This window comes from Brassica napus, chromosome A9, assembly GCF_020379485.1.
Source record: "Brassica napus cultivar Da-Ae chromosome A9, Da-Ae, whole genome shotgun sequence".
Taxonomy (NCBI): Eukaryota; Viridiplantae; Streptophyta; class Magnoliopsida; order Brassicales; family Brassicaceae; genus Brassica; species Brassica napus.
Genome location: NC_063442.1, coordinates 16,181,354 through 16,205,324, shown reverse-complemented (window position 1 = coordinate 16,205,324; position 23,971 = coordinate 16,181,354). Strand labels below are relative to the sequence as shown.

The following is a 23,971-nucleotide window of genomic DNA, read 5'->3' as shown; positions in this document are numbered from 1 at the left end:
TGCTTGGAGTTACCAACAAACTTCAGCTGCTCTTGGGTTGCTTTTTCAGCAATGAGTAGGTCGATCTTGTCTTCCAAAGCTTTGATCTCTTTCCTCGTCTGCTTATCATCTGTTCTACTGCCTCTGTCGTGGTCTCCACTGTAGACTGCATCACTCTTTACCATGTTGTCAACCAGCTCTTCTGCATCCTCCTCAGTTCTCCCCAAGAAGAACCCATTGCTAGCTGTATCCAGTCTGGCTCTGTACTTAGGAAGAGCACCACGGTAGAATGTGCTCAGTAAGCTCTCCTTAGAAAAGCCATGGTGTGGGCATTGAGCTTGGTAGCCCTTGAATCTCTCCCAGGCTTCACTGAAGCCTTCCAAGTTCTTCTGTTGAAAGCTGGAAATCTCGTTTCTCAGCTTAGCAGTTCTTGAAGTAGAGAAGAACTTCTCCAAGAATGCTTTCTTGCAGTCATCCCAAGTAGTGATGGAGTCACTGGGTAGAGACTTCTCCCACTGACGTGCCTTATCCCCCAAAGAGAAAGGGAATAGCTTGAGCTTTAAGGCATCTTCGGACACACCATTGGTTTTTGACAACCCACAGTAGCTGTCGAACCTGTCCAAGTGATCAAATGGATCCTCTAGAGCCAAGCCATGATACTTTTGTTCTCGATCACGTTGAGGAGTCCTGATTTGATCTCAAAGTTGTTGGCTGCCACAGCGGGTGCTCGGATTCCCAATCTATGACCATGAATGTTGGGGCGGTCGTAAGTGCCAATGGGTCGAGCTGCTCGCTGTTGGTTTTGAGGTATGTCTCCCATATCAGTACTCAATCTCTGCAAGTGAGCCTGTTGCTCTTCTTCTCTTCTATTTCTAGCACACTCTCTCTCTAAAGCTCTGATGTCTGCAGCTATTGGAACTAGGTTTGATGGACCCCTGCTCCTCAAGTTCATACACCTGTAGATTAAAGGGAGGTGAAGAAAGAGAATCAGTAACAAAAGAAAATAAAAATGACTTAGTCTCAAGCAAGTGACTAAATCTCAATGTTCAAATCTACTCAGAATTTGGCAACGGCGCCAATTTGATGTTAGGAGTTTTCAAGGCTCCTAAGACAAATGTTGTAGTATAGAAGATTGTCGAACCAGTTCTGAGGGATATCAAAGCACTGAGAATGCAAGTACTCACTTAATCTAAGTGCAACCAATGATTTAGATGGGTTTTAAACTATGACTAAAACTAGAAAGCAATAACAGAATGATACTTTCTTGACTAAAGGAAAAGAGAACTCATGGGCATAGGGATTAGACCTTGGGTGATCAAGTATCGAACTAAGGATGGCAAATGATCAATCAAACTATCAACCTTAAGCCTAGACACAATTCTAAGCAAGCTCTATGTCTAGATGAATGCTCATTTGCTAACATATCTCAAACATCAAATGTCTTTGGTTGAATAATATGAAAGCAATCATTACTAACAAGTCTATTAGCTATCTTAGTACCTTTAACAACAAATGTCTTTGGCAAAGTATACTAAAAGCCTAGGAGAGTTGTCTCAGGCATTTCATCAAACACCTTTTGGGTGGGAAATGTCTATTGATCAACTTTTGAGTGGCCAACTCAGAAGATGCATTATGAATACTCTACTAGCAAGGAACAAGAATGATCTACACTAAAACATCCTAGAACTAACCTAATCACCCTTAATCTCCCTAACCCATGAATTCAAAAGGTGATTACTCACTAATCTCCATGATTCCTCTTAAACCCATATTGGATTTCAGATTAATCATGTAGAGAAATAGATAAGAAATCAACAAGAACACAAGAACATAACAATCAAAACCCAAGAGATGAACTTCTCAAGAGAGTTCTTGTGTATTTCTCAATAGATCAAAAGATAAAAGATCATCCGCCTCTGGTGGCTACAAAAGATGTTTAAAACATAGGTTTTTCCAAGTGCAAAACGTGCATAATGAAATGACCAAAAGGCCCTTAAGTAAAATAGAAATCGAGCAGATAATAGGCGCGGAGCGACCTCGGCTCGTCGCTCCGACAAGTCGCTCCAGGCTTCGGGAGCGACCTCGCTGGGTCGCTGCGAGAGGTCGCTCCGAGAGCGATTTCTTGCCTCCGGGAACCAAGATGGCGAGCGACTTCTCTCTGTCGCTCTGGACAGGTCGCTCCAAGCTTCGGGAGCGACCTCGCTGGGTCGCTGCGAGAGGTCGCTCCGAGAGCGAGTTGTGTGTCTCCGGACGTGAAAACGCGAGCGACTTTGTGCAGTCGCTCCAACGGGTCGCTCTGGATCGGGAGCGACCTTGGTAGGTCGCTCTGAGAGGTCGCTCCAGGGTCATCTAAGACTGTTCGGAGTAATGAGAACACGAGCGACTTCATGGCGTCGCTTTAGGAAAGTCGCTCTGAGAAGCGGGACACAGCGACTTCGTGATGTCGCTCCGGGAGGTCGCTCCCATGCTCGGTTCGTCCAATGGTCACCTTTTCACCTCTTTTGAGCTCCAAATAACCTCATGTGGTACTCCAGTACCTAATAGAGACTCATGTATGCAAAATGCAACCTAAACATGTCTGAATCCTAATCTATATGATGAAAATGCTCATGGATGAATGGATAAAACAATGCAAATATGCAAGATATCAATATTCATGAGAGACAAAGTCATGATGGTGTGAAATAAACTCAAATGAAACATAGAACACAAATAGATAGAGTAATAGAAATAAAGGAGTTCAAGATCTTCTCTGTTTTGCAGTCTCAGATCTATCTCTCCAATCCTAAGCTCTCCTAATGGTAGCCAAAATGCTCATCTTCCAAACTAGGTCCTTTGCAAGTGTCTGCCTAGAAATGATACAAAACCCTAGTACATATAGCCTAACAGGCGGCGAGGGACTTAAGTTGTAAATAATAGATCTTCTGGGAAATGAAATCTTTTAGTTTGCGATTTCATCTGTGTGACTGCGTATCGATCGATGCACAAGAATGTATGTTGATCGATAATAAGTGATTAAGATCGACCGATGTTGCTCTTCAAGCGTCGATCGATTTTCCTTGCGTAAAAGCATTCCAAAATGTCCCAAAAGTATCATTTCCTTCCATCAGGTGAATAAACCTGTATTTGCTTTAAAAAGACTCTAAAACATGATTAATACATCTTAAAACCTTTATATACCATGTATAAAAGCGGGTGAAAATCATGGTATATCAAGTTTGAATCTGATTGAGTTGTTGTCTTTGTAATAATTTGGCTCAAGTGTTGTATGTCTTCATCAAACCATCTCTTTTTTTAATTATTTGGATTGCAAAAAAATTCGTGAATCACTTTGCCAAATTATACAAGTGACGTGATATACAACTAACGTTTGTCCTAAATAACACCATTGTAACCAAATTTAATTTAAGAAAAACACCACTTAACAGTACTGAAAACAAAATCGATTAACTTAAACAAGAAATATCACATTGTAATAAAGCAATTCACAGTTATGTGTAATAAAAAGAGAAAACCAAATCAAAACACTACCAGAGCTCGAATCGTCATTGCAAGAGCTGGAGTCGTCATCGCTGGAGCTTGAATCATCATCGCCGGAACTCCTTATGTTTTCTGGGGAAAAGTCACAAGAATCGCTTTCTTCTCACTCTCTTTCTCGTTTTTTTCTGGTAAAATAAGAAATGAAGAAAAAAATGCGGGTCCATGTAATCCCGCATGACCCATTTCGGCGCATCCCGCAAAAGGCCCAGTCCCTCAAAGACCCATCTCGCGAGGTCCGCAAATTTACGGGCCTAGAAAACTTCATCCCAATACCGTACCGCGATAGTCATTTACGGGCCACGCCCGCGATCCAGAGCCATGATTTCCACCTCTAGGTAGATGGAAGGTTTTTACGTTCTCTTTGTCCTCCGGATATTCCTTATCTACATGACCGGTCCTGAATTAAACCGAATGAAACATTTACATATTACCTCCCAAACTTTTAAAGAAAATTACATTGACATAAACCTTAAATTTAAAAAAAAAACATATTTTTTTACTAAGTCGCTACAGACCCCAACCCTCAGGGTCGGCCTTGCTTATCTCCGCAATCAACGACACAAAAGATCTGACAATATTAGTGTACAACAGAGAATTTTTTTCCTTCTAAATCACATATAAAGAAGCTTGAAACACTTATCTTAAGATCAGAAACAACATTTTTATCTCTAGATGGGACTTTCATCCATTTAATACAATCATGATACAAATGATGTAAATGATGGCCTCGAGCATAAAAGGATGACCAAACTTCATAACTATAAGTGCAATCAAAGTACATGGCCGGTTTAGGGTATGGAGCAAAGGGGCATAGGCCCCGGCATCCAAATATTTTTTAACAAAAATAAGAGTTGTCAAGTATCCCGGTGATTTGAGTAGAACTAAAATAAAATGAAACACTTTACATCAATAGAATCTTAAAAGGGAAAATTGGAAAAATGGGACACTTTGAACTTTTATTTGTCACACTAGGACTTCTGATATTTAAGGCAATTCTAGATATATTTTACCCTTTTTTTATGGAAAAAATAGTAAACTGAATTTTAAAAATGTTAAAAAATTTGAAAACTATTGGAAACATAAGTATGATAATACATATCTGTAAAAGTTTTTTTTTAAAAAATGGAATCATATTTTATTTTATCTTCTAGCTGCAGTTAGAATACTCATTCTGGTCATCTACTTACTCTAGAAATTGGATAATAAGTTTTATACATAGATATATCATGGGTATAGAACGTAAACTAGTCTTTCTTATATATTTTAACACAGCTATATTTCGAAACGTTATAATCAAGAAAGATATCTTCAGTATACCTACAGCTTGATAACGACATATAGCCACAACGCAATGATATACTTTATCTATATTTTGTGCCATAACATGTTCTGCCTTTTACCTTATGTGGCACTTATGGAAGAATGTGTTTCTCATATACTCTACTGTGTTCTGCGTAAGCTAGGATATATATTCTAGGGAAATCCGGAAAATATGGAAACTTCCATATTGGGTTAAAATTGTTTCCTAAATCTAAATTAAATCTTCCCTAAATATCTCATAGAATATTTTCTTCCATGTTTTTCTCTTTCTCCCACGATCTTTTCTCTTCGTTCTTTGTGTTTCTCTCTTCTTCATCGACATAATCATCTATTTTCTCTATCAATACAACATGGTTCTACTCTATGTTAAATCTGGTGATTGGATGTCTAGTTGCAGTGACGAGTGGAGTTTCGTAGTTGACAAAGAAAGGCGTGGTCGAATGGTGAAACTACTGCTACGTTGAAGCAGCTCAAGATCATGGTCTGTGAGAATTATGGGGTGGACCATAATTTCGTTACTGCCGAGTTCAGTTATTCGTTGTTGAATCAAAGAGGGAATCCTCCAATTATTATCACCAATGATCGGCAAGCATCTAATTTTATGGGCTATGCAAAGAAGAATTCGTCTACTACCTTGTGTGTCATGTTCTATGTTTCTGGCGTAAATCAAAAGGAACGAGTCAATATCGATTTGAATAAGGAGCCTTGTGATACAAGTAATGTTGAGGATGAAGAAGTTCCTGAGACAAATCAAGCAGAGTTTGTGAAGCCGTCAAAGGAGTCTTGTTTTAGAAGGAAGGATCATGTTGCTACGGATGGTTGAGGTGATGCTGCTTTAAGGATTGAAAACATTGGAGATTGTCAAAACAATGGAGACAGTAAAAAGGATGGTCGAGCTTGGAGAGGAGAGTTCATGAAGAAGGATCAAATTTTCAGAAGTAAAGGGGTTCTGAAGGCAACAATGGAAATTTTGGCGATGAAGAATAATTTCGATTACACTGTTTTCAAATCCACGAGATAATGGTGGTATATTCGATGTAAGGATGCATTGTGTAACTGGACTGTGTGTGTAGAAGGTATAGATGGGTCTACATATTTCATGATCAACCAGTGAGGGAAGACATTCATGTGCTCCTTCAAAGAAAAAGAAATTCGGAAAACAGCGTCAACAAGAACAATTGGGACTCTGATACAACATCGATTTGATGATGCCAACGATGTGCCAAAAGCAAATGACATCATTCAATTTATGAGATTGGAGCATAGTTGTGAGATTACTTATTGACACGCTTGGGAAGCTCGTGAGTTTGCTATTGCAGCTGCTAGAGGTATACCAGATCGCAGCTATGCTAAAATACCAGCATATTTGCATATGACTAAAGAAGCTAATCCTGGTACGCATACTCACTATGAAATTAATGAGAAGGAAAGATTCATGTATCTATTTATGTCATTTGGGCAATCAGTTAGAGGATTCTACAATGCAATGCATAGGGTGACTGTCATTGATTAAACTTTTCTGAAAAAATAAATACAAAGAAGTTCTATTAGTTGCTACTGCTGTAGATGGTAACTCTAAGTTGTATCCGATTGCATTTGGGGTTGTTGATTCAGAGAATGACGATTCATGGGGGTGGTTATTCAGACAGTTGAAAGTGGTTATTGCTGATTGTCAAGACCTAGCTTTTGTCTCAGATAGAAATGCGTCTATTTCTAAAGCGATTGGGACTGTCTACCCTCAATCAGCACATGGAATTTGCATTCATCACTTGTTGACCAATGTGGTTGCATTTTTCAAGACAAAAGGGTTGACTGTCTTGGTCGAAAAGGCTTCACAGGCATATAGGTACACTGAATTTCAGGAACGTATCACCGAAATTTTTGATATGAGTCCTGCGCTTCGAAGATGTCTACGGGAGGCTGATGTGCGCAAATGGGCTTGTTCTCTCTTTCCTGGCTCCAGGTATGATATTAGGACCACGAACCCTGCAGAGTCAATAAATTCACTTCCGAAAATACCTAGAGAATATATGGTTATTCCTTTGCTTGATAGTATAAGAGAAATGTTGACTCGATGGTTCTATGAGTGTCGCTTTATAAGCTCAAAGCATCTTGATGCTTTAACCGCTAAGGTAGAGAGAAAGATTGATAGGAGAATTGTGAAGGCAAAAGGATTCCATGTTTACAAGGTTGACAACTTCAGATCGCTTGTGAAAGGAGACATATATAATTGTCATGTTGATTTGGAAAGAAGAACATGCACATGTGGGAAGTATGATATAGGAAAAATTCCTTGCCAACGCACCATTTCCGCAATTTATTCACGAGGTATGGAAGTATAAACACATGAACTTGGGACCTATTTATTTTTGGTATTTTCAGCATATAGACTCCATGTTGATCACGTTTTTTTTTGACACAGGTATGAAAGTGCACAGATTTACCGACGCCTAATACACCACTGCAGCGTGGAGAACCGCCTATGTGGAATGCATTAATACAATAGCAATTCTAGAATCTGAATGGAATGTCCCAGCTGAGGTTAAACTTGCAAACATTTTACCACCAAAGACAAGAAAGAGTGTTGGTCGACCAATAAAGAGAAGGTATGAATCAGCAGAAGACAAGATAAAATCTTCTCAATGATCAAGAAAGAATAAAAAGCACAAGTGCAGCTATTGTGGAACCGTAGGACACAAGAGAGGAACATGCGATTTACCCATCTAGTTTGTTATGTGTGTTCTTCTGTCTCTATTTTTTTTTATTGCTCTTGAAACAAATTGATCTTCTGTTTAAGAACCTATTTGACAATTTGGTAGTTGCTAAACTCTTGAAAAAAAATCGATTTATGTTAGTGACAACCAAAGTATTTGAAAAATTATTAGTTATAGTAGATGATAATCACCAAAAAATAACAAGAAACATAGTTTTAAACTTCTTTGGAAAAAAAACAACAACAAATTGAGGAAGCACATAAAAGTAATTGGGCGTGAACTTGATGCCATTGTTGAACATCTTGCATAGGTAAGGTACATGAACACCATCACCAAACAACACACAAACAAAAATTTTATGATCCTTAGTTTCCTAATGCATTCTGAGGTCTTCTCTTCACAATGTACGATTGCATCTTCCATCTCTTCAATTCTACTCTCATGGTGTTTCATCATGGCCTAACCAGCTCTTACTGATTTCTGAAACTCGGAATTGTCAACGAGCAGCACGTCAAACAGGTCCTGAAAGTCTTCAATTTTCTCAACAACTGACTTGTCAGTCCATTTGAACAAGTGGGTTTTGTCCTTCATTAGTAACATCCAATAAACACTTAGATTAACCTTCTCAGATCCCATTGGACAACAATGAGATAATTATAGGATTACACGACTAACCTTCTCAGATCCCATAGGACAATAATAAAATAATCTTCCTGGATTTTTAACTGTTTTTGAAGTGAAACGAGACACTGCCTTACCGCAATTCATCTTGTGGGAATTCCACGTTGTTTGGCGAGTCGATCTCTTGAAATAGATAAAGAATTGACTGAAGACATGAGTGAGTCGATTTTCAAATTTTCGCCGCTGTAATTACTTCTGTCGATGAAAAATGAGGAAGAAGAGGGAGTAGGTCAAACAAATTAGCAAAACTTTGTCGTTTCATACTTCCATAACGTGTACTCTAGCTAAGGCAGATCAGAAAAAAACACTAAATTTATCGACTAGAAACTACAAGAACTTTATCTATGAATCCTCTAAATTAGTGTTAAAACATCTTGCAAAGATAGTGGACGGACGTACATAATTAGTGACCAATGTGCATAAATATTGAATAAATAGATATCACGTGTGTTTGGGGCTATGATTTAATTTGTACTTTAGTTATAGTTAAGGGTTTGTTTAAGGTATGTTTACGGTTATGGGTTTAGGGTTTTGTATAGCGTTTAGGGTTTGATTATGAATTATGGATTTATGATTTGTTTAGGGTTTGATTATGAATTATTGTTGTATTTTCAATGTGTTTGGATCCTCACGTTTTATGATCTTGTAGCATTCTATTCTTTGCAGAAAATCAAACCCAAAGCTAAAGTTGTTTCATAATTCATAGAAAATCAAAACTAGAGTTGTTTCATATTTCCATAAAATCACAAGCTACAGTTTTTCCACATAAATTCTAAGAAAACCAAACCACTAATTAGACACTTAATCAGTCATCTTTGAGGTCAAAGACCTCAGACCTCTCCCATGGTAAAGACATATATCGTGTCATAACCTCAGCGAAGATGGGATCGTGTGCAGCCTCCCATAAGTCCACTCCAATCTTCTGTCTGCAACCCATGATGATTTCATCATCCACTAAACTAAGGTCGAGACCAAGCAGCGAGCTTTCCAAGTGCTTGAGCACGTATGCACCGCAATCACAACAAGTTTTGTTCAATCTCATCTTCATAGGCACATCCACGATAGAATATGATGAGAGGAGTAGCTGCTTATGTCTTTCAGGTGGTCCAACGGATTTCACTATCCTAGGAATCATAGCAGCAAACTTCTCAATGTATTGTCTGTTCTTTCTCCGACCGCAACCAAAGACTTCCACTTTTCTTTCAATGATGTTGACACAGACACCAATCCAGTGATTACCTGCGTTGGACATTGCTAAATTTTGTAAATGAAGAAATGTAAACTATGACGTGCAGAGGAGTGAATGATTAACATTTACAAACAGAGGAAAGTAGAGACGATCAACATCAACACCCCAAACTAGACCAGTCCGCCCATGAGATGGAAGCTCTCCTATGCCGTACCCAAGAAGAAAATCAGGCAATTGAAAGGATTTTTTGTTTGGTAAAAACTTGTTGTATGCAGCGTCGAGTTGGAGGCATAACATAGCACTCATAAAAGCAACACGGCGAGGGGCCCAACGATTCAAAGTAGTCTTCACACGCCATATAAACATAACTGCATTCATTTCCTGAAAATTCACAATGAAAGTTGACTAATGTAGCTACGAAGAAGTGTTACGAAGATAAATTCACCAAATTAGTATAAGATTCATTACCTCGTTTCCAAGCCATTTTTCCGCACTTACTACTCTTGTAACTACAAACAAATTAAAGCATGTAGGACCAATTGTTAAAGGTATTGGAATCAATGCCCATTCCGTGAATCCTTTCCATGACTCTTCGGAAATATTATACAGTGACGACTCTGGATAAGCATCTTGGGGCAATGGTGAATCGCTAAGCTGAAGTCCTTGACCTTTTTCTTTACCCCTTTTCTTCCACTGTGACGGCGGTGGAACTGTATTTTCTTTCTTTAATGGTTTATCTTTTGAACCTCATACTGAAGTCATTGGAGTCCACCAGTCGTCTTCCTTTTTGGTCTGAGATGGATCAAAATCTGGCACATACGACGCCTGAGAAAGCCCTTCCACCCCTTGCTTATCTATCCCGCGACCCATATCATTTGCTTGACTAAAATTTACATCGAATGGACTCTGTGATGCATCCGGTTATGTCATGATAAATAATCAATTAACAGCCAATACATGAACATTTTACAAATAGTTCCAATATTTGACACACTAAAATACATGATCATTACATAAATATCTTACTAAAATTTCACAACCATTACATAAATTTCAAACAAGATACTTACAAACCAAGGACACTTACATACAAAGCACACTTACAAGCCGAGACCTTATAAAACACCACAAAATTCAGGCCAAATCTTATATGACGATAAGACAAACAGACACGCAAACCATCTAATAAGCAAGACAAAATAACATTTAAGAGAGTGGTGAAGACTAATGTTTCTTTACCCCGCGTTTGGACCTCCTCAACGATGTCTGGCTCGTCGATGACTTGGTCGGTGAAGGCTCTCCAAGCTCAACTTCAACACTTGCTTCCTTGTGTGAATCTTTAAGCTCTGCCCGCATTTGCTCAAATGTCTCAGCAATCTGTTTTTGTAGCCTTTGTTCCATTCCAGGGAAATTCTGCTCAAGCAACTGTGTCACAAAAATCTTTATGTCTTCATTAAAAGGCGCTTTCTTTGGTCCACTAGAGAGAACCTTCTGCTTCCTTTTTTCCATACCACGATCCGGAAGCCTTTTTTTACCCTTCTTTGATCTAGCGCCTAGGTTCTTTGATCCTTCTGGAGTCTGAAAGTCTTCATCACTCTCGGCTGCTTCAACATTCACGCTTGCTTCATTGTTCACAGCTGATTCATCATCAAGAGATAAAGAAACCACTGCAGTTTCTTCAGTTTCCCAAATATGCTCACTAAAATCTTGCTTAGTCCTTATCAACTCCATCAGAACCTTGATTCTATTATCCTCCACATCATCAGCTCTGCGAAAAGCCTGATCCTTGACTACATCATAATTTCATGTCCATGAGACGTATGCATAGATGTCATCCTACACAAGAAATGTAAAGAAAGTTAGATCCTAAAAACTCATTTCAAACGGGATTGAGTCATCTTAAATAGAGATAATTACCTCGGGTGTAATAATTTCTTCCAACCGAATGATCAATTCATATGACACCTTTGCAGCTCCCATCCAGTTTATGTATCTAGGACCGTTCTTAAAACCCTTGTCCAGTTTTTTTCCAGAAAGCTTCCCAATCTTTGGTACCGCTTCCATTGCCCAAATTTGCAAGGCGTAGGAGAATCTATCCAACACATAATTAGTAGTCTTATCCTCCAGCTTGTCACGATTTTTGGCTATTGACTTGCAGAGAAGGTCATAAGCAGCAATTCTCCAAAGATACTTTCGAACTTTCTCAAGATCCATGACCACCGTGATGTATTTGAGGGGGATATTAGACTTCTCATCTCTCACTAAAACCACACAAAGAATGATGACCAAGTAGATCAGGCTATGCAATCTGCATTCCTCCACTTCTTAACAGCTTCCTTGTACTTAGTCCACAGGTTGAAGAGTGTAATATTTCTATCTTTTCTACTCAACACATTGCTCCAGAAACCACCATCATATTTCCACTCTTCGAACTCCTTAACTGAGATACAAGTATTGCACTCAAACATGGTTACTGCGTGGAACTCTTGTAATGAAAATCGAAGTGGTCTCCTCGCAAAGACAAACCAAAGCTCGTGCAGTTTGTAAGTCACCAGCTCCCTACACAAGAAGCTGTGTATCACTCTCGCGGAGTACCCAAGACCATTCTCATGCAGCATAAAAATCTGAGAAAAAAACGGATCTTTCTTCACAACATCCAACTCCTTTGGCAGCCACGCTTCAAACTTTCGGATAATGTAGTCGATCCTGCAGTTGTTGTTGATCTGAGTCACTTGGAGCTCCTCGCCCTCCTTAAATATGTTTTTTGGTAACTCCTTGGACATATCTACGTACAAACCATGAAAAAAATTGTTAGTTCAACATGTTAAAGTATCTATATCATCACACAAATAATGAGGGCAAAATAAAGCGGGTTTTACATTTACATTCTCCCTATTCTAGAATATGTTTTCCATCTAGTTCTAATTTCAAAAAGAACAACAATTTGTTCAATCGATCAATCAACAACAATCATGTCTAGAATCAAAGAAAAAACAAGTGTAACAAGAGCACAAACTATGAAAGTACATATTTTAGAACTCATGTTCCAATCGGACAACAACTACTCTTAAGAGTACAAACAAAATAGAAGAACAACTAGCCTACATTATAATAGGACAACATCTACTCTACATGAAAACATACACAATCGGACAACAACTATTATAAGATTTGAAGAACCAAATTTCCCCCCTCGAATACAAATCTAAAACATTAACATGCAAAGACTTAAGAGATTTAATCGTGATGTATAAGATGTTTAACCAACCCGTGAAACAAATTTACTTTAAGAAACATGACAAATCGTTTTTAAAATATTCTAGGTAAAGTGGAAGAACACTTCGATTTCGTTTTAGATGAGAATCAATAGATGTAATCGAATACTTTGTGTGAAGAAATGTGAGATTTTGACGAAATTGATGGAAGAACACTTCGGAATTCGATTTGACATGTTCGACGAAGAGGAAGAACACTTCGATTTCGTTATATCTTCAGTGAGATCGAAGAGAAGGATGATGAAGACGAGAGTAGAGACTACGGGCAGATGAAACACCGACAAAGAACAAGGCTTCTCTCTGTTTAACCCTAAATCGTCATGGAAGAACCACAACTCTACGGCGGAGAAGACGAGGAGAAAAAAAATTAGGGCTGCGGGATGGCCGCGTCTTTATTTGTCTATTTTAATTTTTTGTTATTTTTTACTTTTTAATATTTTAACATTAAATTTTTTTAATGAAAATTATGATTTGTAATTATAATTCAAGTTAGTATAGTATTTGCAGAAATTAAAATCTTATTTTCCTAAAACATCTTATACAAATCCTATTGTGACAAATCCAAATTCAAAGTGTCCATTTTTCTAATTTTTCCAAAATGATGAGGAAAGATATAATTTTCAGCAAATTTAACCGTATTTGGTGAAGAAAAACATACTATGATTGAGTTTTTTATAAATGTTATTTATACTATGAAGAAAAACATACTATGAAGAAAAAAATGAATAACCCTTTTTTTATATGAAGCTTTTGGCCCATTATAAAAAAAAAAGTTATTCATTTTTTTTAAGAAAATGAGACAGATAAAAGATTAAGCATAACACAATAAAGATGAAGAGATAACAAAAGCTAGTAGACTCGGAGGTTACCACGACCGTTTTAATCACATACCAGTGAAGGAAATTAGATACCTTTTCTTATTCCAAATATATATTTTTATAAACAACTTCTCCTACTTCCCCAATCTCTCTCAATCTCGCGACTTCACATCAGAGCAAGCGGTCCACGATAATCTTTTTCATCCTATGAGTTCGAAGCCAAAAATTGCTTTTCTAATTTGATCCAAAACTTGGAATAATGGATATAATCCGAAAATTCATTAGTACTTGTAAAGGGAATTCAAATTATTTGGATTCTTTTCTGAGAAATTCTTTAGGATAGTTTTTTAAAAATTTTTGTCACAAAAATAGTCTTTAATGAATAAAATGATCAAAATAAGTTTTATTAAAAGATAAAAATATGTTTTTACCCTAAAAACTAATATACACTTAGAATTTAGAGTTAAAAGGTGAAATTTTTGGATAGTGTTTCAAACTTTTAAAAATAAAAAATTAAAATTAAAATTTTCAAAATAAAAAGAAAGCTATTTTGATCATTTTTTAAAATTATTTTGTGACAAAAACTTTTTAAAAAAAACTATTAAAGAGAATTGCCCTTCTTTTTTGTTTCAAAAAATTCGTATTGCATTATATTAAAATCTGAGGTAATTATTTTTGAGATATTTTGAGAAACATAGATAGTTTTCTATCTGATTAATTATTGAGTCGTTTACATGATCCAATAACGGGCTTTCACAAGGCCCATAACGCTCGTATCCCCCAAACAAAACAAGACAGTTCTAGTAGAAAGCAAAAGCATTTTTGTCAAAAATTCACTGTAGTAAACAAGAATATCAATCTTGCCACGGATCACTCTCTGCCCTAACTTCAGATGGTTCAATTACTTCTGCTTCTCCATCTTTTGTATCTTCTCCTTCATTCACATTCGAGCTTCCTTCTTCTTCTTCAACTCGTCCCCATCTTCCTCCAACAGCCATAGCCATCATCTCATAGATCTTGTTCCCCAGCTCAGCCGGGCTATCAGGCTGCTCAACAAAACACATCAAAAGTGAGGAAACAAATAAAAAAACACTGCTTAAAAAACAAGAAAGACGAGAACTTCTTACAGTGAAACCACTTGAGATAATAGCAGTGTCATATAAGAGATCAACCACTCTTGTTGCTTCACTGCTCTCAGGTGCATTCTTACAAGCAGCCTTCACAAAATATGCAGAAACCAAATCAATAAGCTTTATCTAGAGAGATATCTAGTGACGAGAGATTTTAAAGAGGAGATGACACGCTTACATTCAAGTCTTTGATGATAGGATGATCAGGATTGATCTCTAGTATTCTCCAAGCTTGAAGTGTCTCCAAGTGCTTGTGCCTTCATTAACCTTTCGCCATAACCAAACAACAGTTTAAGTTTCATTAGGTTTCAATAAGCTTCTTCTATTAGAGGTGCTAAATAAAGTACTAACTAACCTTTCCATATTAGCCGACCAACCAAACTTGCCTGAGACAAGTACACACGGAGAAGAGCTCAAACGATTTGAGACTTGGACTTTAGCAACTTTGTCACCAAGCTGCTGCTTTATCCAATCACACAGAAGATTGAATTCTTGTTTAGCTTCCCTTTCCTTCACTTCATCCTCATCACCTGCCAAAAAACATAGAGCCACACTTTGTTAGAAAGAAAGACTTCACACTCATTACAGTAACAATAACTGTAGACATACCAAGTTCCAAATCTTCTTTGCTGATATCAACGAACTTCTTTTCTTTATAGGTTTGTAGATTCTGAATCGCAACTTCATCAATTGGTTCAACCAGGTACAGAACCTATATAACCAATGAAAACCAAATCAGAATAAAGAACCAAGGCAGATTCAAAAGTTGGAAAACTAATTTCGAAGCATATACCTCAATATCTTTTTGGATTAGTTTCTCCAAGAAAGGAGCAGACTTGGCACTTTTCAAACTATCAGTGGCAAGGTAGTAGATGGCCTTTTGGTTCTCACCCATGTTCTCAATATATTCATCCAAACTCGTCAATTCCTCTTCGTTCTTGGAGCTGTAGAATCTAAGCAACGGTGTAATACGTTTGTGGTTACCAGTGTCTTCAATACAACCCAACTTAAGGAATCTACCAAAGTTATCCCAGAACTTCTTGTAATCCTGAAACCATTCGTATCAAACAAAAATGAATCTCTCTTCGAACAAGGTCAAGAGAACAAAGTGGGGTTTTTTAATTAGAAGAACACAGACCTCTTTGTTTTCACTTTTGGAGATTTCTTGTATCATGTCGAAACTCTTCCTAATGAGCCTCTTTCTCATGATTCTTACCTGAAATGTTATTTACAAAGATGAGTAATGATTCATATAGAGACTTGTATCAGTAACTGTGGCCATCACTTACGATTCTGCTTTCTTGGAGAATTTCACGTGAAACGTTGAGTGGGAGATCGTTTGAGTCCACCACACCCTTCACAAAGCTCAAGTATCTTGGGAACTGCAAACAAATAATGAAACATGTCAGAAAAAAAAAATGGAACCAGAGCTATTATAAAATGTGAAGATAAGACTCCCAAGCTCTCCATCAAAGTCATCAGAGATAAACACGCGCTTCACGTGGAGACGAATGTTCTTTGTTTTCGGGTTTGTAACGTCCTCATTGTTAAGTGGACCCATCCCAGGGATGTATAGAATGCTCCTGAACTCAACCTCACCCTTAAAAGTTACAAACGATAAGCATCATCAAGACAAAGGAGTGATTAAGCGATATGCATAACTTCAAAAGTATAAGCACCTCGGTTGTGAAGTGTGTATGAGCGAGTGGATCCAAGAACTCATTGAAAGCTTTCTTGTAAAACTCATTGTACTCCTCCTTTGACACTTCCTTCGAATTGCGCATCTACTCAGAGACAAAACAATAACCAAGTGAGTATATCAAACATTATAAAGGATGAAGAACAAAACACACGTTGAAAGCCCTCAACTCACCCATAACGGTTTTGTTTCGTTGGCTAGTTCCCAATCCCAGTACTTCTCAGTTTTAGTAGTCTTCTTCGTCTTCTTTGGCTCACCCTGGATTCAAACAAGTGACAAGGTCTTGTCACTCAACAGGAGAAGTATTTGGTTTCACACGAAAAAAAATTAAAAAACACAAGAGTTTACCTCTTTCTCTTCTTCTCCTTCCTTAGCTGGTTCTTCCTCTTCAACCTACAACGAGTTAACAATGATAACACACTCTTTCTAATTGCAATCATATGCACAAAATGCTATCCTCACCTCAACAGTCCTTGATTTCTCCTGCCATGTGTAGATGGGAAACCCAACGAACTGAGAGTAGTTCTTAACAAGGTTCTTGATTCTTGTAGACTCCGCAAATTCGTATTTATCATCCTCCTGCAGCCAGGAATAAGCAGTCAAATAAACCATAAGAGATCTCAAAAGGGTTGACTATAGAAACATACCCTTAGATACAAAGTTATTTGCGTTCCACGGCGAAGAAAGTTCTCAGGGTCTGTTTCTTCTCTGATCACATATGAGCTACTGTCAGCTACAGATTCCCAAACGTACTGCTTGTCAGATTTTGGGCTCTTGGTGGAGACAACAACCTGGAAAGCAGAGACAACTATAAGGCCACACTCCTCTTCAGAGATAAGAGTAAGTAGAAGACGCTAAATGACTTCACCTTTTCAGCAACTAAGAAGGCAGAGTAGAACCCAACACCAAACTGTCCTATCAAACCGTTGTCAGCACCAAGGTCCTTGTTTTCCTGAAATAAAGATACATAAACAATGAAGCTTAACATTGAGATTGATTTTCTAACAACAAAGTTCAAGAGAGGAGAAAGTAAAAAACCTTAAGAGCCTTAAGGAATTTAGAAGTACCACTCTGAGCAATAGTTCCAAGGCAGTCTATAAGTTCTTCCTTTGTCATCCCAATTCCAGTATCACTGCAAATTCACATCAATCTCTTTAAGTAATCATTTTTAAAAACTGTCAACACTCAACTTAGAAAAGAATTTGAGTATTTATCGTTACGTAATGGTGATAGTGCCGTTATCAGGATCAGGCTTGATCCGAATCTCAAGCTCACCACCATCTCCAAGCAAAGCAGGCTCTGTCACACTCAAGAACCTCAGCTTATCGAGCGCATCACTCGCATTACTAGAACATAAAAACACACAAACTCAAATCAGTTTTTCACCAAATCAAACCGATTCGTATCATAAACATACCTTACAAGCTCCCTGAGGAAAACCTCCTTGTGACTGTACAAGCTATGAACAATCAAATCCAACAATCTGCTAACCTGCCAACGAAAGGCTCAAACTTTCACCAAATTGAGAAGTACCCAGAAATAAAAATCGAAACTTTTTTGAAGAGGAACGAACCTCGGCTTGGTACTCGAACTTCTCGCCGGACCCTTCCTCAGCCGTCTCCTTCTCCGCCACGGCGGCGTCGCACTTCACGGCGAAGCGGCTGCATCTCTTCTCGAGGCTCCAGCTACATGAAACGCTGGTTCTTAGTCCAGCGTCGGCGCGAGGGAGAAACGCGGTTCTGAGAGGAGAGAGACGGGTGGGGGTGAGTGGAAGTGAAGTCAAAGGAGTCGTGTGGAGGCTTCGACTCAAAGCAGGAGCCATTTTAGATGATTACAGAGAAAACCCTTTTCGAGGTTTAAGGAGAGTGAGGAGAGAGGTTTCTAGAAGAAGGCGCAAAGAGAGCTTCTTTGAGATTGTGAGGTCCGTGAATCTCCCATTATCCCTTTGTTTCACACGCGCCTCAGGTGCGACTATGTGTAGTTACGCAGCCTATTGGGCCATGTTTTGTTACAGATGGGCTAAGAAACAAATTTGATTTTATTAGAGAACCAGGGGCATTCAGCGTCAATGGAGTTTTCGGTTCGGATTCGATGGTGAATTCGATTCCGGTTCAGGTTTATGAATTTCTTAATAGATGCACGACTTTATAATATATAGAGCGATTTGCAAGTAAAATATAGAAAGATTTAATAATTTGCACATATGAAAAAACTGGTGGCCCAAACCCCAGATCCATTTCTTGCCAGTGAAAAAATACTGTGATACCCCGATACCTTCTTTCTTTAACTTTACGAAGTGAGAGGAGGGAGGGAGTTGCATAATGATTACATTCATGTAATCATGAGTAAAGCTATACACACACGACCCATTTGTATGTGTAGCATCTCTCTCTCTCTCTCTCTCTCTCTCTCTCTCTCTCTCTCTCTCTCTCTCTCTCTCTCTCTCTCTCTCTCTCTCTCTCTCTCTCTCTCTCTCACTCACTCTCTCTCTCATTGTATTCTTTATCTTTTACACATTCTTGTTTATCTCTTTCTTCTTTGCATGTTCAATTCTAAGTTTTTTTGTAAAAGAAATTCAATTCAATCCAAAAACTTTTGTTTTTCTTCAAAGTGTTCACATTCGTGGTACGGCAGCTTGTGTGTGAACTCGTCTTTGGAAGAAGCGGGTGAACCATTTTTGTTTCCACATACAAGAGCTGTTACCAAAAGGAACAATCAAGGATCGCTTGGGATCATGAACTTAGAACCTGTCGTCTCTTCCATTGCTCTCCATCAGTTTCTTAGGTTTATGGTAAAACAAAGCCCTTTTTCACTTCATGCTCCAATAAATGCTTACTTTCTAACCATCACCATCCATCTGTATTACCGTCGTCAAGTACCATCTCCGGTGGGTCAGTTTAGAAGACAGAGTTGGTTAAAGGTAAAGTACTGGAGTCGTGTTCTTCTTCTTAGTTGTTACCATAGTTACTGAAACAAATTCCACTTTTCTTTAATGATGTAATTTGTGAAATAACCGGCTAATAGATTTTATTTATCATTTTTTGTTATAGTTAGCCGGTTACGCAAACAAACACATGAAGTATCATAATTCCAAATGCATTGTATTTATTTGGCTACATTGTATACCAAACTTATAATGTATACCAGTTATCTGGTTATCTCAAGTAGTTGCTGGTTATTTAAGTTAGTAGTCGGTTATCTTTTGTCTCCAGTAATATAACACATATGTGTCTATTGATATAATCTATAAACATACAATTATTCGGTTATTTCCAATAGTTTCTGGTTATTTAAGTTAGTAGTCGGTTAATTCTAATAGTGGATGGTTATTTAAGTTAGTGGTCGGTTATCTTTTACTTATAATAATATGACATGTATGTGTCTCTATTGATATAACACATGTGTGTTTGTAATAGTTGTAGTTATCTATAATGGTTGTTGGTTGTTATTCAATTATCTCAGTTAACATATGTATTGGACGGTCACTATTAAATTATACTTAGGAAGTATACACTAATTATCTGGATATCAATACTCTTAGCTAGTGTTTGTAATCAATGGCCGGTTAACACTATAAACCCAAAACAAAAGATCTTTCGAGTAATTAATGTAGTGTTTATTGCTTCACTCAAAAGAAAAAAATACATTCAGCGCAATATAGTTATCCGGCTATAATCATATATCAAACAGAAAGACCAACTACAGTTTTGTCCACATATGATTTTTCATATAGTAAACAGACAGGCCATTCGTCTGTCGTCATCTCCGGAAGCCTCTGTTCTTCTGTTCTTCCTCTTCATCCTCTCTCATCTTTTTATTTCTTCTCTCTCCTCTTTTTTTTCTTCCTCCTATATAGCATCCTATATCATTCCTCACCATATTGAATGAAGACGAGCTGTTGCAAGCGTGAGGTGACGGCGTGACGGTGAGCTCGAGCAGAGTAGAGGTAATTCTGTGACAGCAAGCTTGAACAGATGTAATGGTGTGATGGCGTGACGATGTGACGGTGAGATGGTGCAACGGTGTGACGGCAATAGCAAAGAAGAGAACTTGATAAATTTGAAAAGAGGAAGAGATGAGAGATTAAGAAACATAGAAAATTTAAGAATTTTAAAGAAAGAGTTAAAATGAGAGAGGTGAAATATGTCGACATAGTAGAAAGAGATAAGAGAGGAGAAAGGAAAGAGGAGAGAAGAGAGATGGGATATTGGTTTTAGGTTGTAGTATTCGAAGAATAGGGGTAGAAGGGTGATTAAAAAAAACACATAAGCAAAAAAGACAAAAGTATATGCATGCAAATTAAGCAGTTATGTTTGTATATAAGTCCCAATTTCTCTAATATAAAAGGGAAATATGTTTGCTTTGTTGCTTAATTTGCTTTTGTAGTTTCTTTTACGCTGCAACGCCTTTTAATTAATCGTTACATGTTTACCCTTATTTCGAAATTTTGAAGCTTTGTATGTACTTTATATGATTTTCCTAATACATTAAACGGGGCCATAAAAATGGTGTTGATTTTTGGAGCGATTTCATTAAGCGATTTGATCAAAAACGAATACATATGCATTGATATGGTGTTCAAAAACAAAAAAAAAGGTGAGTGGCATTGATACAATCATCATGGAGACATTAGTTTTTTTTCAATTTAAAAAAGGGTAATCAGACACTGAATCTCACACAACCTTACAAACTCTTCTCTCCTGGAAACACCCAATCGCGTACATGAAATTCGCCATCTGAGTCGGATGAAATGGATCAAAGAAAATATGTGAATCTGGCACCTTACATGCTATCGAATCTGGCGTGCAGCTTGTGTATTGCCCTCCATCATAAACGCTGGGGCAACATGGGCTCGTCGAGTCCATAAGATTTGAACTAGCTTGATTGCTTGAAGGTCCTCTAAGTCCCAACATGAATTTGAAGTAATCTGAGTACAAGAAGGAAGTGTAGGCTAACTTTTCCTTGAAATGAGCCAGGGCTTTCCTTAGCTTGGTGTTGAAAATGGAAATCAGAAGGTTTGCACCTTCGTTGCAGCTTCCACTTGGCACGTTACGAGCTAAAGTGTTTGGGTAACATCCTAGTGGCTTAAGGTTGTTGATGAAGAACTTCCTTGCTCCTAATCTTTGCAATCTCTGCACGCAAAAATCAAAATCTTCAGTAGAATGCACCTAAACTAATTAAACATGAAAACAGCTTTAAGCTGAAAACAGACTAATCCATTGAATTATTCAACCAAGTTCTGGTCTAGGCTCGTTTCTGTAGTTGCCAATGTAAATAAAACTAAAAGTTTATCAAAAATAGGTTTGATAGTTTTAATTTTAGTTTAATATTAAACTATATCTTCAGCATTTAAAGGATATATTATATTGATTTAGTTTTGTCTGAAGTTTGAAAAAATAACAATTTTAAGATTAGTTAATATGTTTGATTAATTTAGTGGTCAAGGAAAAAAATGGTGGGAACCTAAAAAATGTTTTACCTGAATTTGCGTCATATATTCATGAAGAAGCTTGTCTGCGAATTCATTTGGATCGATTGTCTTATTATATAAGAAAACGTAATCGTTAATTCCGATAGCAATCATGAACAACGATTTGGCCAAGTGTTTACTGAGCTCTTGCTTCGTCTTAAACCTTTTCTTCAAATTCTTGTCGATGGTTTCTTTGAAATAATTGACTTGGACATCCATTGAGAGACATTCTCCCTTGTTCATAGAAGGAAACAAATAAAAATCATTAGATTTTTTTTCCGAAACCTCTAAGAGCCTAAGGTCATTTTGTAGGATACTGAAACTTACGAGTTGCTTTCCTGTGGCTGGGAAAACCCCACAGCTAGCAGAAGCATAGTTAATACCAGTTGATATATTGTTCTTTTGTCCTTCTGATAATCCCATGTAAGCAGGAGCCAGAGGAAGCCCATAATAAATAGCTGAAAAACATAACAAGACAATTAGACAATGTTTAATCTCAATATTTAAATGTTGGCAGCTAATTGTTTAGTTGTTTTGTATACTTAACATATAATTAGAACAAGTAACCACATTCATTTTTTAAATCCCTATTTAAAATAATTTACCTTTCTTAACTTTTACTATTTTCTTTTTTTATATAGATTATAATTTTCGCAAACTACTAGTCATATATACCTTTTAACCCGATTATCTAAAAGCAAAAAAAAAAAAAACAATTACTAACTAATATTATGTTATTTGCATAATTCATTACACGACCTGTAAAACATTTAAACACACAAAATCAGGAGAGAAATGCAACATTTGCAAGTTCTTACCAATGTAATCAGCAATAGTTTTGCCATTGCTAAAACGGCCGGTAGGTTTGCCTCCTTCAAAGTCAGAACCATAAGGTGCGAAATTCGATTTGACTTTCGTCGAAAGATAATTGTTGTTCCCTGAATCAACCAATGAATCTCCTATAACGTACAAAGCCTGAAAGTTCCCTCCAAAAAGCACATCTTCTTGTTTTAATGACTGCGAGATAATGGTGGAAACATTGAGAAGACAGGAGACAAAGAGCAAAAGAAAGCATGGCTTTAGAGAAGAAGGCAACTCCATTTCTATCTTCTTCTTTTCTCTTGATCAGAGAACTAAAGAAGAAGATAGAAAATGAATCTTGCAAATTGGAAACCTCAACAATGGGAGGTTATATATAAGCGGTTTGGAAAGCATCATACAGCTTTCATACTAAAACGAACGGTAAAAACTATCATTAACTATTGTTAACTAATTAAGCCTATATATGACCTGCAAAATAAACTTTATCGACCACTTAAAATAACTAAGCCTATGTATAGAAACTAAAATTCATTTTTAGTTTTATGTAACTATATTCTTTTTTTTAACTGTATGTATACTATATTCTTTATTTATTTTTTAAAGTAACTATATTTTTTTTTGCTAAAAACTAACTATATTCTTAGACTTGAATTTAAATGTATTTCTCTGTTTGCAGTTTTGAATGTTTACTAAATATGATTAGTTAACATTATATTTTCACATTACTTGTTTATTATATCATTGGTATAGAAAAATATATAATCAGTCATAAATTTTATTATACATTATCTATTTTTATTTAATTAAAATTTTGAAAACCTGGTGAGACTAGTTGAATTATTTAACCGCTGATTCTATTATACTATCGAATCACGATTTGGTCTGTTTTAAAAAAAAAACATTAGTACTAAATAAATAAAATAATCAAAGGATAATGAAGCAGGATATATAAAAATAATTTGCTAAAGTAGAAACTCGAGTCAGTATATGACCTTAATTGGTGTTCGAAACATATATTTTAATGTAAATGTTAAATTTTATATTAATTTTACTAAACAGTAACTAATAGCATACTAAGAACTAAAATACAGAAAAAAAAAAGAAAAAAAAAGAGTAACTTCTAGAGTTTTAGCACACAATATAAACAAATTAACTAAAGAGTTATTTTTGACTTCACCCCAATAACCAATAAAAATTTGACAAGTCACTTGACATTTCTAAAAAAACAAAAGTTATTAATAATTACCAAAGGAAATGAATTTTTTTCTAATGTTACTAACATAATCAATCAATTAAACTCTAAATCTTAAATCCTAAATATTAAACATTAAACC

At 36.8% G+C, this 23,971-nt stretch overlaps 2 protein-coding genes, 1 non-coding gene and 1 pseudogene across 3 annotated transcripts; 1 reads left to right on the top strand and 3 right to left on the bottom strand.

Moving 5' to 3' along the window:
• Window positions 1-294: 294 nt before the first annotated feature.
• On the top strand, window positions 295-401 carry LOC125578680. Its single transcript, XR_007316762.1, has one exon. It is a non-coding gene; the product is annotated as a small nucleolar RNA R71 (small nucleolar RNA).
• Window positions 402-9,516: 9,115 nt separating this feature from the next.
• On the bottom strand, window positions 9,517-12,206 carry LOC106426966. The gene is made up of 4 exons (XM_013867700.1): window positions 11,729-12,206; window positions 11,341-11,684; window positions 10,663-11,208; window positions 9,517-9,804 (listed from the first exon to the last, which is right to left on the bottom strand). The coding sequence occupies exons 1-4, from the start codon at window positions 12,204-12,206 to the stop codon at window positions 9,517-9,519; spliced, it is 1,656 nt and encodes a 551-aa protein (XP_013723154.1).
• Window positions 12,207-14,199: 1,993 nt separating this feature from the next.
• LOC106426992 lies at window positions 14,200-18,269 on the bottom strand (annotated as a pseudogene).
• Window positions 18,270-19,939: 1,670 nt separating this feature from the next.
• On the bottom strand, window positions 19,940-22,999 carry LOC106426982 (GDSL esterase/lipase At2g03980-like). The gene is made up of 4 exons (XM_013867713.3): window positions 22,634-22,999; window positions 22,143-22,273; window positions 21,825-22,049; window positions 19,940-21,477 (listed from the first exon to the last, which is right to left on the bottom strand). The coding sequence occupies exons 1-4, from the start codon at window positions 22,914-22,916 to the stop codon at window positions 21,019-21,021; spliced, it is 1,098 nt and encodes a 365-aa protein (XP_013723167.2). The 5' UTR covers window positions 22,917-22,999; the 3' UTR covers window positions 19,940-21,018.
• Window positions 23,000-23,971: the final 972 nt, after the last annotated feature.

Bases quoted from the DNA above. Each gene is read 5' to 3' on its own strand.
- LOC106426966 (XM_013867700.1), bottom strand. From the start codon at position 12,206: ATGTCCAAGGAGTTACCAAAAAACATATTTAAGGAGGGCGAGGAGCTC. The intron at 11,685-11,728 runs GCATAGCCTGAT...GTGTGGTTTTAG, and splicing joins GAAGTGGAGGAATGCAGATT to TGAGAGATGAGAAGTCTAAT. The intron at 9,805-10,662 runs GTAAAGAAACAT...GTGAATTTTCAG, and splicing joins TGAGGAGGTCCAAACGCGGG to GAAATGAATGCAGTTATGTT.
- LOC106426982 (XM_013867713.3), bottom strand. From the start codon at position 22,916: ATGGAGTTGCCTTCTTCTCTAAAGCCATGCTTTCTTTTGCTCTTTGTC. The intron at 22,274-22,633 runs GTAAGAACTTGC...TATGTTTTTCAG, and splicing joins AACTATTGCTGATTACATTG to CTATTTATTATGGGCTTCCT. The intron at 22,050-22,142 runs GTAAGTTTCAGT...TCTATGAACAAG, and splicing joins CAGCCACAGGAAAGCAACTC to GGAGAATGTCTCTCAATGGA.